Source organism: Arvicola amphibius, chromosome 1 (assembly GCF_903992535.2).
Source record: "Arvicola amphibius chromosome 1, mArvAmp1.2, whole genome shotgun sequence".
NCBI classification, from domain to species: Eukaryota; Metazoa; Chordata; class Mammalia; order Rodentia; family Cricetidae; genus Arvicola; species Arvicola amphibius.
The window spans coordinates 99,443,340-99,459,341 of record NC_052047.1 but is presented as its reverse complement, the minus strand read 5'-3'; the positions used below and the strand labels follow the sequence as shown (position 1 = coordinate 99,459,341).

The 16,002-nt window shown below is 54.4% G+C and overlaps 1 protein-coding gene across 1 annotated transcript; it reads right to left on the bottom strand.

Moving 5' to 3' along the window:
* Positions 1-6,219: 6,219 nt before the first annotated feature.
* On the bottom strand, positions 6,220-13,286 carry Abhd17a (abhydrolase domain containing 17A, depalmitoylase). Its single transcript, XM_038313751.2, is given in 10 exon segments — positions 6,220-6,627; positions 6,705-6,884; positions 8,598-8,619; positions 8,622-8,664; positions 8,666-8,730; positions 8,733-8,791; positions 9,413-9,495; positions 9,497-9,573; positions 9,576-9,937; positions 13,140-13,286. Coding segments are annotated over 9 exon segments (927 nt in total). The 5' UTR covers positions 9,748-9,937; positions 13,140-13,286; the 3' UTR covers positions 6,220-6,401.
* Between the last annotated feature and the right edge of the window lie 2,716 nt (positions 13,287-16,002).

Genomic DNA, 16,002 nt, shown 5'->3' with positions numbered 1-16,002 from the left:
GGTGACACCTATGTCCCTCAATGACTGAAGTTTGATATCTGGTTGGTGGGGGGGGGAGCAGCAATACTCTGACTGGACAGAAGTGGGCCAGGAGAACACACCCACCTGCCTTTCTTTCCCAGGCTTGCATTCCAACAACCAGAACCATGTAGGTCCTGGCCCAGCTTCTGTGTCATCGAAGGTAAGGGCGGTATCCTTCCTGCAGGAATTTGTTGCCCTCCCTCCGCACCCTTGCACCCACCCTTGGCCTCCCCAGACACACACACACACCTGAAGAGGAGCCATGGACAGTCCTTCTCTGAGAACTACAGCCAGGATGAATGAAGATAAGCGCAACCCCTGGCTCAAGAGGTCACACCTAACAGCCCTACAATGATAAGGTTTGTAAGGCCACCCTTACAGGTGGTGCCACTTAGCATGCCCCAGCCATACATCCTTAGACCTCAGTAGTGATCCAACACCCAGAGCAGCCCCAGGCAGGTGCTCATATACAACTCCTGTATATTCTTGCATCCCAACCCCCATTCCTTCACCCCCCACCTCATACCCCACCCCCCACCCCCGCAAGTCCTTTTGACACTATGTGTCAAACCATGGATGCTGCTGCTGACCCAGGAGGGGCCTTACCTTACAGATGGTACTGTCAAAGCTGGAACCCTGTGCACATGATTCTGGCGCTGAGGGTTCTGGGAAACTGCTCAGCTTGCTCCCACAAGGCCTGACCGGTGAGAATCGCCTTTCTCCTTCCCTGGGGCTTCATGGGTGATTTTTATCTCCAGACAGGATCTAGGTGGACCACAGGTCTGAGCTACTGTGACTACCCAGTTAGCCATATGTATTTTAAAGCTTTCTTGATATGGGGTTTCTCTGTGCAGCCCTGGCTGTCCTGGAACACACTGTGTAGACCAGGCTGGCCTCAAACTCACAAGTGATTCACTTGCCCCCTGTGTCCCAAGTGCAGGGATTAAGGTGTGACCACCACACCAGGGCTCAAAGGTGAACTATTAAGCACCCTGTTGAGAGCTCTGGGTTCCATTTTGAGGGACAGGATGGACCCCCAGAGGTCTGTCACCTCCTGGAGTCTCACAATGTGCCTGCTTCGCCTGTTCTGAGCTTTACACAGACTTGGGACAGGTAAGACAAAGCACAGACCCAGGTCATTGCTGCTCCCAAGCCCCGTGGCTGAGGAAGGTTGACACCAAATGCTCCAGCACCCAGACAGCCACTTTCTAAGACTGGCTTGATCCATGTCAACATCCAGCACATGTCCATGTTGGAATATGCACAGGGCTGCATGGGTCCGTGCTCTTTGTTATGTTTGTTTGTTTGGAGGGTTGTTATTAATTATCTGGGCATGTAGTACACATCTTTAATCCTAACACTCTCAAGGTGAAGGCAGGACATCAGGAGATTATTCTAGTCTACATAGTAAATTCCAGCCCAGCCTGGGTTTTGTAAACTCCTGTTTGAAATACCAACGCCGAGGCCAGGTGAGTAGACAGCCTTAATCCCAGCATTTGGGAGGCAGAGGTAGGCGGATCTGTGAGTGAGAAGCAAGCCTGGGCTGCAGATAGAGAATTCAAGGATAGTCAGGTCTACACAGAGAAAGGCCGTTCCAGAAACCAATAAAATAAAATTGCAGCACTGAGGAACAAAAATCCAGAATAAACAAATCTGATTGAATCACAAACATGCACCATCTCTGTGGACCCTCAGCTAAAAGTAGCCACGCGCCTAACACATCCTTGTCCACTGTATACCCTGGTAAGGGAGGTAGCTGTCACAGAGACCTATTCCAACTCCAAAGAGATGATGCGTTCAGGAGAAATCCAAACCCCAAGGCAGGCATCGGCCTTTCTTGCCCTCACGTGAGTCCGGCTGCTGTACACAGAGCCCTCAAGACTAGAGAGGACAGAATGACCTAACGTCAGGCGTGGGAAGGTTCGTGACGTGATCCTGTATCCCCAACTCTCTGGGGGCCACTAAGTCACTTAGGAGGTGAGCCAATGTGTCAGGAGCATGAGGTGATGGCAGGACCTTGTGGCCATGGACTGGACTGGACTGGGAGACCACCACAGCTGGGGTGCGAATCAGTGTGGCTGGGAAATTCACAAAATGGAGAGCTAAGGTAGGCCCTGTTCCCAGGTGGGCTTCCTGGGGTCGACAGTGGCCTCTGGGAAAGGGGTGTGTGTAAAAATGAGCATAGGGCAAGAGGGAAGCAACACCCTCAGACATAAACCTAGAAGCTGGGGTGACTGACAAGTCCCAAGTCCCCAAGGCTCTACACTCTCCACACTCCACACGAGGCCCTGGCTGCCACACTCTGCATCTTGGGAATGGGTAGACAGAGAAAACACACACAGGTGCACACACGCCCCAGAGGCCTGTGGTTGCTGCTGTCAGAGACACGTGGTCAAACCTACAGCACTGGTGACTGAGTTGTGATGTGGGAGCCCCAAGTCCTCATTTAATATCAGAGGATCCAACAGAAGGAGCCAAAGGGAAGTGAGAACTGTTATTTAACATAAGTTTCATCAGAATTTTATCTCTGAATGTGAGCGATTTGTATTCATTTCTTGTTTGCTTTTGCAGCTGCTCACAGGGCGATACTAGGCGGGGCTCCACCCTGACTACACCCTTGGCCCCCTCACTGGGGGATTCGAGGCGGAGCTCCACCCTGACCACGCCCCTAGCCCTACAAAGATTTTTAGAATGAAAGATCTTTTGCTGTTCATGAGAAAAAAGAAAGCCCGAGCACTGAGGGGAGACAGGACCTGAGAGTATGAGAAGGAGTTCCTATAACTTGAGTTGCTGAGCAGTGGTGATTTAGTCATTTTTATTTTACAAGTATGGATGTGTTGCCTGCGTGCATGTGTGCATGCATGCATGCGTGTGTGTGTGTGTGTGTGTGTGTGTGTGCGCGCGCGCGCGCGCGCACCATGTGCATGCAGTACCAGAGACGGCCAGGAGAGGGGGGTCAGATTCCCAGTTCTGGATTTTTGTGAGCTGACTTGTGGATGCTGGGATCTGAACCTGACTCCTGGGCAGAAACCGCAAGTGCTGTTACCACCGAGCTATTTCTCCAGCCTCCCCCAAAACAAAAACATTCTAAAATCAGGCCTGCAGGGCCTGCTTGTAATCCCAGACCTCTAAGCAGCAGGACCCTGATTTCTAGCTTGACTTGGTGTTCTGGTTTGCCTTCTACTGCTGCAATAAAAAACCAGGATCACCAGCACTCGTGAGGCAGAGGCAGGTGGATCTCTGTGAGTTCAAGGCCAACCTGGTCTACATGGCAATTCCAGGATAGCCAGGGGTACACAGCAAGATCTCGTTGCAAAGAGACAGGATTGGGGCACCCTGGAGACACTGCTTGGGGTTAAGGACACTTGCTGGTCTTTCCAGAGGATCGGAGTTCAGTTTCCAAGCCCCATAGCAGGTGGCTCATGATCACCTGCAACTCTGACTCCAGAGGACCTGACCTCTTCCAGCCTCAAGCCCGTTCACCAGAAGGATTTGCTTACACAGACACACATTAACTTGTGTAAAAGAGGAAACTACCCCAATTGTAGAAGAAAACAAAGTATCTTATGCACTTGAAAGTTCAGGTAATGTTTCCTTATAAGTCTGACTTGCTAGAAAAAGCTGGGCAGTGGTGGCACATGCCTTTATTCCTAGCTCTTGGATCACAGTGGGTTCCCTATCGCCCCATGGGAGGCAGGCACATCTCTATGACTGGGACCAGCCTGGTCTATAGAGTTTCAAGACAGCCAGGGCTACACAGAGAAACCCTGTCTCAATAAAACAAAAAACAAAAGCAAGATAAATTACCAGACAGATTGGTGGCACATGTCTGTCATTCCAGCCTCAGGAAACAGAGGCCAGAGGATCAGGAATTTATGGTCAGCTAGGCAACAGTGAGTTGAGACACTATCAAATGCCAAATAAATTTTTTAAAAATATCTGATTTAAAACCACCACGAAGTCATTGGTCCACACCTCTAGTTGCTGCATTCTCAGGCGGAAGCAGGTGGGTCTCTGTCAGTTCCATGGAAAGACCCTGTTTCATAAACACAGGGGAAGGGAAGGAGAGGGGGGGGGGTCTAGCGTGGTCTACAAGAGCACTTGCTACCCTTGCAGGGGATCCAAACTTGATTTTCAGCACCCCATGTGGGGCAGCTCACAGCCACCTGGAACTCCCGGGGACCTGAGACCCTCTTCTTGCCTCCCTGGGCACCTGCCTACAGGCCAAGCACCCACACACTTAAAATGATCTGTGTGTAGGAGCTCAGGGTCCACAGACTTTGGATGCCCTGGAGCTAGAGTGACAGGAACTGAGCCGGGGTCCTCTGCAAGAGCAAACAAGTGCCCCTTACCACTGAGCCTTCTCTCCAGCCCCCCAGTTCCTTAATGTATAAGATGCTTTAGCAAACAACAAAACCAACTGGGTAGAATTAGAAAAAGGCTGTAAAGCCGGGCGGTGGTGGCACACGCCTTTAATCCCAAGCACTCGGGAGGCAGAGGCAGACGGATCTCTGTGAGTTCGAGGCCAGCCTGGTCTACAAGAGCTAGTTCCAGGACAGGCTCTAAAAAAAGCTGCAGAGAACCCCTGTCTCGAAAAAACCAAAAAAAAAAAAAAGGCTGTAAAATACACACTATTTAAATATACATCTTTATATAAATGTACATTTATCCAACTTTTAAATAACTATAGTGACAGAGATGGCTATTACAAAACAGCGTATGGAAGCATTTTATAAAAGCGGCTGGAGGGGCCAGCCAGATGGCTCAGTGAGTACACACTTGCCTTCAAGCCTGATTACCCTCAACTCTGTCCCAAAACAACCACAAGGTGAGGAACTGATTTCTGACAGTGACCTCTGACCTCTGCACATGCTGGAGCACTGTGCTCACCCCAAATGATGTGGGATTTTTGTTTATTCATTGAGACAGGGCTTCTCTGTGTAGCCCTGGCTCTCCTGGAACTCACTCTGTAGACCAGGCTGGCCTTGAACTCACAGAGATCCGCCCTGCCTCTTCCTCCAGGATTAAAGGCCTGCGCCACCAAGCCCCAACCTGGCTGGTTGTTTACACTGGCTATGGCTCCTATGCTGGCTCATCAGATCTCACTCCAGCAGGGGGGAGATCGAGGTCGTGGGACTGCCTCTCATTGGAGGCCAGTTACATGGCAAAGTTTCAGTCTGCCAGGCTAAAAACCAAAGTACCACAGAAACCAAGTGTGGCAGGCCTCAGGGTCCGTGTTCAAGACTCAAAAAGCAGAAAGAGGGTTGGGGCGGCCAACAGCTCAGCAGGTGGAACATTCTCCCTCCACCGGGGAAGAACCTGGTTCTAGCACCCAGGAAACCAGACTTTGTGGCCAGCAATAACTGGGCTTGAGAAGGTCTCACTCGCTCTGTACCCTGTGCTTCCCTCAATATTGGTGGCAATCTTCCTGCCTCAGTCTGATTCCAGGATGACCAGCTGGGGACGAGGCTTGCTAACTGTGCACAGCTGCTTTTTCCCCAGCTGTGCCAGGGTCGCAGGAGACTTAGTCCTGGGGCAGCCTGGCTTCTCAAGTTCAGCATTTCAGGGAGTAGAAGGGGAGAAGCGGGAAAGGAGACACAACGCTGCAGCAGGTAATGGGGAGGAGGTAGTCGTGGTGGGAGAAACAAGCAGTTGGACTAGAGACAGGGATCTAGTGAGGGTACGGGTAACCTGAGGTCGGAAAGGAGTGGCTGGGGCGTCAGGGATGCTCCACTCCGATGGGGGGAGGCTTTTAAAGGTCATGGACTTGGGAGTCACTTCTGCTACAGCCAGACCTCACATATTCCAGTCCCCAAATGTACCTTGCGGCATCAGCAGTCAGTTCAGACTGCTGGCCTCCTGCAGACAAGCCCTTCCTCCCCCGAGGGACCCTATGGCTCGAAGAGTCCCTAGCTAGGGCTGCCCTGCAGTCCTGAGACCACCTCACCTTCTTTGGCACAGTACGTGGCCTGGCCCTGGGGTCTACTGGGTCTGTCATCTCCACATCTGAAGTAGGAGCTTATGCTCTGTCCACATGGGAATGGGGACTCCTGCAGAGCAAGGCGCTGCCCTTCAGTCTGGGTGCAGGCCTAGCAGGGAGGACCTGACATCTTCCTAACAGCCCCCTACCCGTCTGGACCTTGCGATCTCCCAGCCCCAGGAAGGCGCACTAGAGCCATGAAGAAGCCAGGGCAACCCTAAAATCTTAAACCTTTAATTAGTTTCCCTCTTTCCTTCTCTTTGCATCCACGAGGAGAAGAGGGACCTCCTTCGCCTGCACATGGCTCGTGGCCTGTGGGGTACCGGGAAGGGTCCTGAGCGCCGGGTCACATGCAGCCCCGGCAGGAGGCCCGTATGCTGCTGAGGTCCCTGCGGCTTGGCTAGGTGCGTTGGCTGGGCAGCTCCTGGGAGATGAAGCGGCGCAGGCGCTCCAGGTACTGACTGTATAGCTCAATGTCGTTGTGCCCGGCGCCCTCTACCCACAGTGGTTCCACGGCCTTTGGGCAGCGTTCATACAGTGCCAGCCCGTGTGAGAAGTCAATCACCTCATCCTCCGTGCCGTGGATGATGAGCACCGGTGATGTGATCTTCGACACCTTCTCGATGCTGAGGAAGAAGAAGGTCAGGCTGGACCCCAACCCCTACCCCAGACCCCGCCCCCAGGACCCACTAGCCATGCTCACTTAGGGAAAGCATCGAAGCAGTAGGTCTTCTTGGTATCAGGGAAGGCCACCCGCATGCCCGAGGTGAGAGGCGAGTGCAGGACCACTGCAGCGCACTCATAGCGCGACGCCAGGTCCACCGTGGGCACCGTGCCGATGCTCTGGCCATACAGGATGATGCTGTCCGGGCTGATGCCGTACCTGACCGACAGCAGCAGCAGGGTCAGCAGGAGGCCTGGAGGAGAGCAGCTCCCAGGGCCCTGGCCAAGCCGCAGCTCCCTGGCTTTTCCCTCAGACCCTCTGACAGTGCCTGAGTGAGGCAGGCTGGGGGGCCTAAGAGTCCAGACCCAAAGTTCGGGTTCCCATCCTGACCCCAGAGAGAAAGCCGTGTCTGTCTCTTCTCAACGCTGATTCTTCCACAAGCTTGGGTTCCTGGGACTTTAGAAGACTGTGTCCCCCGGATGGCTCTGGCCCAGTTTAGGGTCCCCTGAGTTCCCTGCCTGCCAAAATAGAAGCGCTTGCAACAACACAGGCAGTGTGGCCGCGCAGGTCCTGGGAGCCAGTCCATTCCAGCTACCCTGTGGCCCCTCCTACCCAGAAAGGTCCCTGTGGGTCACTTATCCTGGCAGAGCTGGCCTAGTGCTGCCCAGACTGCTGCCCCTGTCAGAACTCCCACTTGTCTGTCCCACAGGCCCCTTCCCCTAGATCCCAGCAGGAGCTGGACCACCTAGGGCAGCCTACACTGCTCACGTGTGCTGCCCAAGACCCTCCAGCTCTGCCTGCTCGGCACTATGCACAGCTCAGGCCTAAGCTCCTCTCACCACGGGGGGGGGGGGGGGGGAGGTGGGCAGCCCCTCCAGAAGTCACCCCACCTCCCCTGAGGCTTGGCTATGGTGCTGGCAGAGGTCCCTGAAAGTCAGTGCCATGGTGGGACAAATGGAGAGAGCTAAGAACACATGGAGTACTCCAGGCTGCTGGACAGGGAGATGCCAGGCCAGGGTACAGGTACCTGTGGCACTCAGACAGGTCCCCAGTGCCAGCACCAGGAGTGCCAGGGGACCCAGCCCAGTGATACCTACTATCTCCAGGGTAACCAGGGTCCCCACTTCCCCAGGGCTGTCAGAAACCCAGTACCACATGGGACCTAATGGCAAGGTTGGGGCCTCCAGAACTAGAGACGGCTAGCCTCTTCTATGGTGGAGGATTGTCTATGTGTTACTTTCATTGGTTAATAAAGAAACTGCCTTGGCCCTTTAATAGGACAGAAAATTAGGTAGGTGGAGTAGACAGAACAGAATTGTGGAGAAAAGAAAGCAGAGTCAGGCAGATGCCTCAGGCAGAAGCCTCAGGCAGTCGCCATGCCTCTCCTCTCTGAGTCGGACTGCAGGTTAAGATCTTCTCCTGGTAAGCCACCACTTCGTGGTGCTACACAGATTACTAAATATGGATTAGTCAAGATGTGAGAATTAGCCAATAGAGGCTGAAACTAATGGCCAAGCAGTGTTTAAATGAATACAGTTTCCGTGTAATTATTTCGGGTGTAAAGCTAGCGGGTGGTGGACGCAGGCCCACTGCTCCTTCTACACTTCTACACCCCCTGCAAGGGCTCTAACTCGGTGATGGAGCAAAAGGAGGCCTTCATGAGGGGGGTGAGACAGGGATGACTGGGACATACGGTGTTGACAGAAGGAAGCCGGAGACTAAAGGTCTAGAGTGTAGGCTGGCAGTCTAAACCTGTGACTGCTGTCACCTGGGCACCCTCTGGGCCAGCTCCCCAGAGCGAGCTCAGCTGACAAGGTCCCTCAACAGCTATCTCTGGACCCAGTGGACAGCAAAGGACAGCTTGATTTTCTGGCCACACAGGTGCCTATCCCGCTGGCCCCACCCATGCCCCAAGGGGGCCAGGGCCCTCACCTGGTACGAAGGGCCTGCCAGCCGCATCAATATCGGCATAGAGGTTCTTCTCCGAGGGCCGGCCAGAGGCTGATCCCGTAGCCAGAGTAGTCATAGGAGAAGATGTTGCAGCCAATGCGCGTGCCCAGGCCACATAGAAGCTGCACATCTGGCCCAGGTCCACTGCATTGCCATGCGAGAAGAGAACTGTGTACCTGGTGGTCGGGGCAAGAGGGGCATGGGCACAGACAGGATGACCATCTGTGCTGGTAGCCAAGCAGCAACTCACTGTCCCATCTGCTCAGCTGCTAGGCTCCAGAATGGAGGCAGTATTAGGTGGGAACGGCCTTCCAAGGCTAGTTTAATCCTGTAGCCCTGGGTGTCATCAGCCAGCGGGACATGGAGGGACCCACAAGGAGTTTCAATCTTTAACAGGAGGGCGATAGCCATCTCGAGTAGTGGGCATGTTACACTCCACGGTGCTGGAAACTGCACCAAGAAGAGCCCGTCCCACGCACTCCACGAGTGCACACTCTTGCTAGGGGGAGGACTGGGCCCCAACCCTGGTCACCAGCCAACTCTTAAGGCCCATCTTCTTCCCAAATGGCCTCTGCCAACCCTGCCCCCAAGGCTTCCTGAAGCACCTGCCCGGCTCCTCATTAAAGGACTTGCCCTTTGGACTTCAGACTCCAGCTGAGAGCTATCACCCCCACCCCACCTAACCCTCTGCTGGGGACCTGAAAGCATGAACCCAAGAGCAGGCTCTTCTGTCCTTTACAAAGAGGGGTAAGATGGCATGCACCCCCGGGGAGAGCCCTGGGACCCCCTCGGCTCACCTGGCACTAGGTACGCAGCGCACATACATGCAGGCGATGCGGTTGGCGCGCGCGCTCTTGGTCAGGAAAACCTCGATGGTGTCCCAGCTCGCGCTGGCCGTACTGGAAGTCAGCGCGCTCCGTCAGGTGGATCTTCCAGCGCCCAGGGTTGGCCGCTGAGTCCGCAGGGACCCAAGGGGGCAGCGGCCCAGCCCCCGCCGGGCCCCGGCTCGGGGTTCAGGTACCAGCGAGTAGGTGGGCTCAGGAGGCAGGAAGGCGAGCTTGGCGGCGATGCGGCCCGGGCAGGGCGGGCAGCAGAAGAGGCAGCAGAGCTCGCTCACCGACAGGCCGTTCATGGCGGGCACCGGGCCCGCGCCGGGCCAGGGGAGGGGCAGGGGTGCTCCGAGACGCGGGCAGCGGGCGGCCAGGCTCGCGGGCCGCACACCTCAGTCCGGTTAGGAGGCCGCAGCCCGGCCCCATCGCGGTCCAAGGCGAGCCCCCAGGAGCCTCGCAGCCACAGGTCTCCATGTCTTACAGTGGGACACCCTGTAGGGGACACCAAGATGTGGGGTTCCCTCTAGGAAGCTAGGGGGTGGAACTAGGTGCTAGCCCGTGCCAGGCAAGAGGAAGGCATGTCCCCCATATCCACGGGCTAGCTTGTTTCCTCATGGTCTGCCCACAGCCCTGAGCTCATCACCCCGCAAGCCTCTCCTGGCTGATGCACAACTTCGCTGTGTATTGCCCCAGCCTCTGCCTTTCCACCACCCCAAGGCCTATGTCAGACTGTCTTCCTGCCACAGCAGTGTCTCCCTCAGTCCCTTTTTTTTTTAATTTATTCATTTTTATTGCATGTATGTTGGAGCTTTGTCATGGTGTCCCAGTTCCCTGGAACTGGAGTTGCAGACAGTTGTGAGCTGCCATGTGGGTGCTGGAATTGAACCCTGGTCCTCTGAAAAAGCAGTCAGTGCTCTTCATCACTGAGCCATCTCTCCAGCTCCATCCCTCAGTCCTTTAAGGAGTTATTCCGCCAGGAACAGGTGACAAAGGCAAGCCCAGCCCAGGTCCTTGAGAGGAGACCCAAAGGCTCTCACGTCAGGGGGAGGGGGGGAGGGGGACCGCCACATGGCCTTGGAGCATAGAGACAGAGCCCAGGGAAGGAAACAGACACAAAGGACCGGGAACAAGGGACAGGATCGTCTCAGAGGCAGGGCCCCATTGGCTGGACAATGGTTGTGTCCCAGTGCTTGGAGCCAGTGGGGTCTCCCTGGGGGTCAGAGCAGCTGAGGCCTCCTGCAGCTGCAGCCTCAGGGTTGAGTCACCCAACCTCCTAGGTCTGCGATCCTAGCATCTACTCTGTGCACCTGTGGCCTCACAGAGGGAGTTAGAGAGGGGACAGGGCTGACTCCAGTGGAGAGCCCAGATGCTCCATTCCTGCAGGACAACCCTGAAATATGTCCAGCTGACACTAAAGCCATGACCACTGTGTGCAGAGCTGCCCAACAGACGAGACCTCTTTCCAGAATATTCCGCCCCACTCATCATGCCTACCAGGGAGGAAGCAGGGAGACATCACAGTTCAACTTTAACAAGAGGATATCCATGCACAACCTGGGTTTAGGTCACAGCAATGAAAACCCACAGGACAGATGGACACATAACACTCAGGCAGCTGTGGGCTCACAGACACATTCTGCTTCCCTGTGTACCTGAGGTGTACAGCCTGGGGCTTGGGTAAATGTCCCACTCCATGACAGTGCAGGAGCACACTGAGAGAGAGATAAGGGAGCCACGCGCAGGGGACAAAGAGGTTGTCAAGAAATCCCCAGTTCCCAGCAGGCTGTCAGTGGGTTCAACGCCTTTAATCCCATACTAGGGAGGCAGAAGCAGTCAGACCTGTGAGTTCTAAGCAAGCCTGGTCTACGAGAGTTCCTGGGGGACGTCAGAACTAAACAGAGAAACCAGTCTTGGGAAGAAGAAATGTGGCAATTCTCAGATGCAGGTGAGGCTGTCTCTAGGCGAGTACGAGGCCATGGTGTGCAAATCTATAACCAGGAAGCACTCCTAGAATGGAATGGGGTGGAGACTGGTGGACTCTGCCCAGGACCCTGAGGAGCCCAGAGCAGCCCTAGAAGGCAATGATCCTGCCCCAAATACCCACAGCTTTATAGTCCTTTATAGTCCAGGCCTCGTCAGGGAACACCCTGTAACCCCTGTGGTTCCAGAGTTTGGAAGGATCTGCAGCCCAGGGAGAAAGAAGCCCTGACCATGCTGGAGAAGAACAAGATAAAACAAGGACCTACTACCAAGGCCAGAAAAGTGGGTGCCATCATGGACACTGCCCTCCAGTCCACTCCAATGGCTCCACCTGGCAGCCCACCTTTCCCCTACTGCACTCTAGCCTCCCTGCCTGGGTCACATCTCAGTCACCATCATCCTTTGCCAGGCTGCTCCCCTAGCTACTATGACACCTTCTGCAGCACACACCCATCAAGTGACCTCCCTTTAGGGGTATCTTCCTCCCCATTCACAGACAACATCCCTAGGTACAGTTTATCCGGGTGCAACCTCTGGGATGTCATCTTGCAGTACACTTTGTAGACAAGTCAAACATGGTAGGCCTCAGTCTCCCTCCTGAGCCTCCCATGGTGGGGGCCCCACATAGTCACTCTCTACAGTTAGCCAGATCTCCACCCTGCAAGAAACTCTTGCGGAGGGGGCCAGCAAGACCAACAAGCACCTGCCTCACTCAACAACCATGTGTTGCGCAGCCAGAGAAAATAAGGAAGTTGTAGGAGAAAGACATAAGCCTCCAACATCTGCCAGTGTTATAATGGAGGGGACAGACAGCATGTGGGACCTCATTCACAGATGGGTGCCACTGGGTAGCGCAAGCTAAGACATTTCACTCAGTGCTACTCAAAAACCCAGGTACTGTGATCACAAATATAAAACCTGGCCCCGGTGTTACCCGCAGCCAGTAAGTAAGTAAGTAAGTAAGTAAGGGCTTTAGGACGACCTACATATGCCTGCCTGCACTGGCATGCCTAACCCAGCCAGTCAGGCTAGGGAGGCAACCCCCCTAGAAGCAGCACAAGCCGAAGAGTGCAAGAATGTAGCCGGGCCCCAAGGCTGAAGATCAGAGCTGCATCATGGGGACCCACAGAGTGGGAGCCGACTGACACCAAAAAGCTATCCTCTGGCCTCTGCGTGGGCACACCATGGGAAAAGGGAAACAGTCAAGACACACAGGACTGGAGAGGGAAACCCCGGCGGCGAAAGAGAGTTCCCGGGGGAGCAGGGACGGCTCAGATACACCTTCGGGCTCTGTTGCAGGGTGAGGACTTGATCGTGGGGGTGAGGGGGAACCCTGGAGTCCTGGGCTGCATCAGGGAAGTCTGAAGTGGGCCCCAGCTGGCAGGAAGATACCAGACATGGGACAGAGGTGGACGGGGAGTGTCAGCAGGGAGATGCAGGCGGAGGTGGTGTGGGATAAGGGCAGGTTCCGGAGCTGGCTCAGGGTCGGCGGCAGGGCCCGGGCGTTTCTTGGAGCAGAGCCGCGTCCTGAGGAGGTTAAGTGATTGCTCTAGGATCGCTGCCCGGGGACAGAGGGACGCGAGGGACAGGGTGGGTGCGCTGACCGTGCTGTAGTACTGCCATCCTCCGAGGGCGCAGAGGTGTCTCGGACGCAGGGCCCCCGCTCGCCTCCACCCCGCTCCCCGAATCGCCGCCGCCGCGCGCCCACACTCACCGCCGCCCGCGTCCGCCGGCTCCGGGGCCGCACTCCATGGCTCCCGGCTGCCCGCCCCTGCGTCCGTCTGTCTGTCCCTCGGGACCGCTGCCGGGGCTCCTGCGCCGCCACCACCGCCGCTCCGCCGCGGGCGGAAGTGAGCTGCGTCCTAACACCACCCCGGAAGTGATGCGGGGGGGGGGGAACCGCGCAAACCAGGAGGCCCTAGTGTTTATGGGGGCGGGGCAAAGGGACCAGAAGCGGATTGGGAGAATCCCAATCCCAGAAGTTGTGGGAGGTGCATATTCTGGAGGCGGGGCCACGGGCGGAAGGAGACGGATTGAGTCCTGGGTAGAAGGCGGGGCCTGATTGGGTGAGGGGGCGTGGTCACCACAGAAGATGCACCTGGCGGTCTGGGGGCGGGGCCTGAAATGTGGGCGGATCCGAGTGGCCAAGAGGCGTGGTCAGGGCAGGGTGTGGCTCTACTGGAGTGGAGCAGGTCTGCCTAGAGGCGGGGCCTAAGCGGGGAGCAAAACGGTGCAGTGGGCGGAGTCTGCATCCCCTGTTGGTTTTTTAAATCATTCTTTCCGCATTCCCGGAGAGGCGGATAGATCAAATCATTCTCTCTCAGGGTCTGGAGACAGAATCTGGAGGGGTGGTTCAGCGTTTAAGAACACTGGCTGCTCTTACAAAAGACCAGAGTTTGATTCCCAGCACCCACCAGGTGGTTCAAAACCGTCTGAAATTCCAGTTCTAGGGGATGCCCACGCCCACTCCTGGCTTTTCAATCACCAGACTATAGAAACCACAAGCAGACAAAACAACTTTACACTAAAAAAAAGATTCTCTTTCTCAATTTTTTTTAAAGATTTATTTATTTATTATGTAACAGTGTTCTGTCTGTGTGTATGCTTGCTGGCCAGAAGAGGGCACCAGATCTCATTACAAATTGCTGTGAGCCACCATGTGGTTGCTGGGAATTGAACTCAGGACCTCTGGAAGAGCAGTCAGTGCTCTTAACCTCTGAGCCATCTCTCCAGCCCCCTTCCAAACTTTTTTACTTGATTTATTTGTCTGTACGTATACATTACTGTGCCATGAAGCTCCTGTTGAGGTCAGAAAATGGCTTGTGAGAGTTGATTCTGTTTTAAGTAATAGGGACTGAACTCAGGTATTAAGGCTTAGTGGCAAAAAAGCTTATATCCAGTGAGCCATCTCAATGGCCCACTTTTTGTTTTATTTTTATTTATTGTTGACGTAGGGTTTCTCTGTGTAACCCTGGCTGTTATGGAACTTACTCTGTGGACCATGCTGGCCTTGAACTCACACAGATCCACCTGCCTCTGCCTCCTGAGTGCTGAGTGCATGCGCCACCACCACCAAGCTCTATTTTCTTATTTTGTTTGTCTGAGTATTTTGCTGCATATATGTATATGCATCACATGTGTGCCTTGTGCCCAAGAAGTGGTTAAATTCCCTGGATCTGGAGTTATTGATGGTCAGGATGGTTGTGAGCCACTGTGTGGTATCTGGGAACCAAACCTAGGTCTTCTGCAGCACAGTAAATGCTCTTAGCCACGGCGTCATCCCTCTAGCCTCCTCCTTTGTTTTTCTGAGACAGCATCTTGATCTGTAGGCCAGGTCAGTGGGGAACTCGCTATGTAGTTCAGGCTCGGCCCCTGAATTTAGCAATCCTGTTAGACTGACAGACATGAGCTACCACGACGAGCTGAGTGAAGGGCTTTTCTTTTTTTTTCTTTTTTCTTTTTTTTTTTTGGTTTTTCGAGACAGGGTTTCTCTGTGGCTTTGGAGCCTGTCCTGGAACTAGCTCTTGTAGACCAGGCTGGTCTTGAACTCACAGAGATCCGCCTGCCTCTGCCTCCCGAGTGCTGGGATTAAAGGCGTGCGCCACCACCGCCCGGCTTTACCAGCTTTTCTTAACCTAAATTATTCCAACTACCTTTTCCCTCTGGGCTTTTTTCTTTCTCTATTTCTGTATTAACTTTCTTTACTTTTTTTCTCTATGGCTTGCAGTGAAGCTGGGTGGCTGGCCTCTGGTGTCCCCTTCTCCTTGTTCTCTCTTTGGCTTCTTGCTCTCCTCAGCCTTGGTTTTCCTTCTATTTATCCTCTCTTCTTGCCTGCCCTTCCTGTCTTTGTTCCTGCCTTGCTATTGGCCGTTCATCTCTTTATTAGAACCATCAGGTGTTTTAAACAGGCACCATACCACAACTTCACGGACGAATACAGTGTGAACAAGAGCCACACACCTGGAAATACTATTCACCAACAGTGCATGGCCAGCAAGATAGCTCAGTAGTAGCTGACAGGTCTGGGGACCTGAGTTCCAGCCCTGGGACGCATACAGAAGAAAGAAAGGAATGATTTCTGCAAATCGCACTCTGGTTGCCACACTGCGGCAGGAATGCACATACCAAAGAAATGAAATGTTGCAGCCAGGCGGTGGTGGCGCACGCCTTTAATCCCAGCAGAGGCACACGGATCTCTGTGAGTTCAAGGCCAGCCTGGTCTACAAGAGCTAGTTCCAGAACAGGCTCCAAAGCTACAGAGAAACCCTGTCTCAAAACACCCCCCCCCCAAAAAAAAGAGAAAAAAAATGTTGCCCGGTGGTGGTGGTACAGACTTTTTAATCCCAGCATTCTCAGGAGGCAGAAACAAGAGGATTTCTGTGAGTTCAAGGCCAGCTGATCCCACAACAGCCAGGGCTACACAGAAAAATTCTATCTAGGGGCTGGAGAAATGGCTCAGCGATTAAGAGCATTGCCTGCTCTTCTAAAGGTCCTGAGTTCAATTCCCAGCAACCACATGGCAGCTCACAACCATCTGTAATGGGGTCTGGTGCCCTCTTCTGGCCTGTAGACAGATT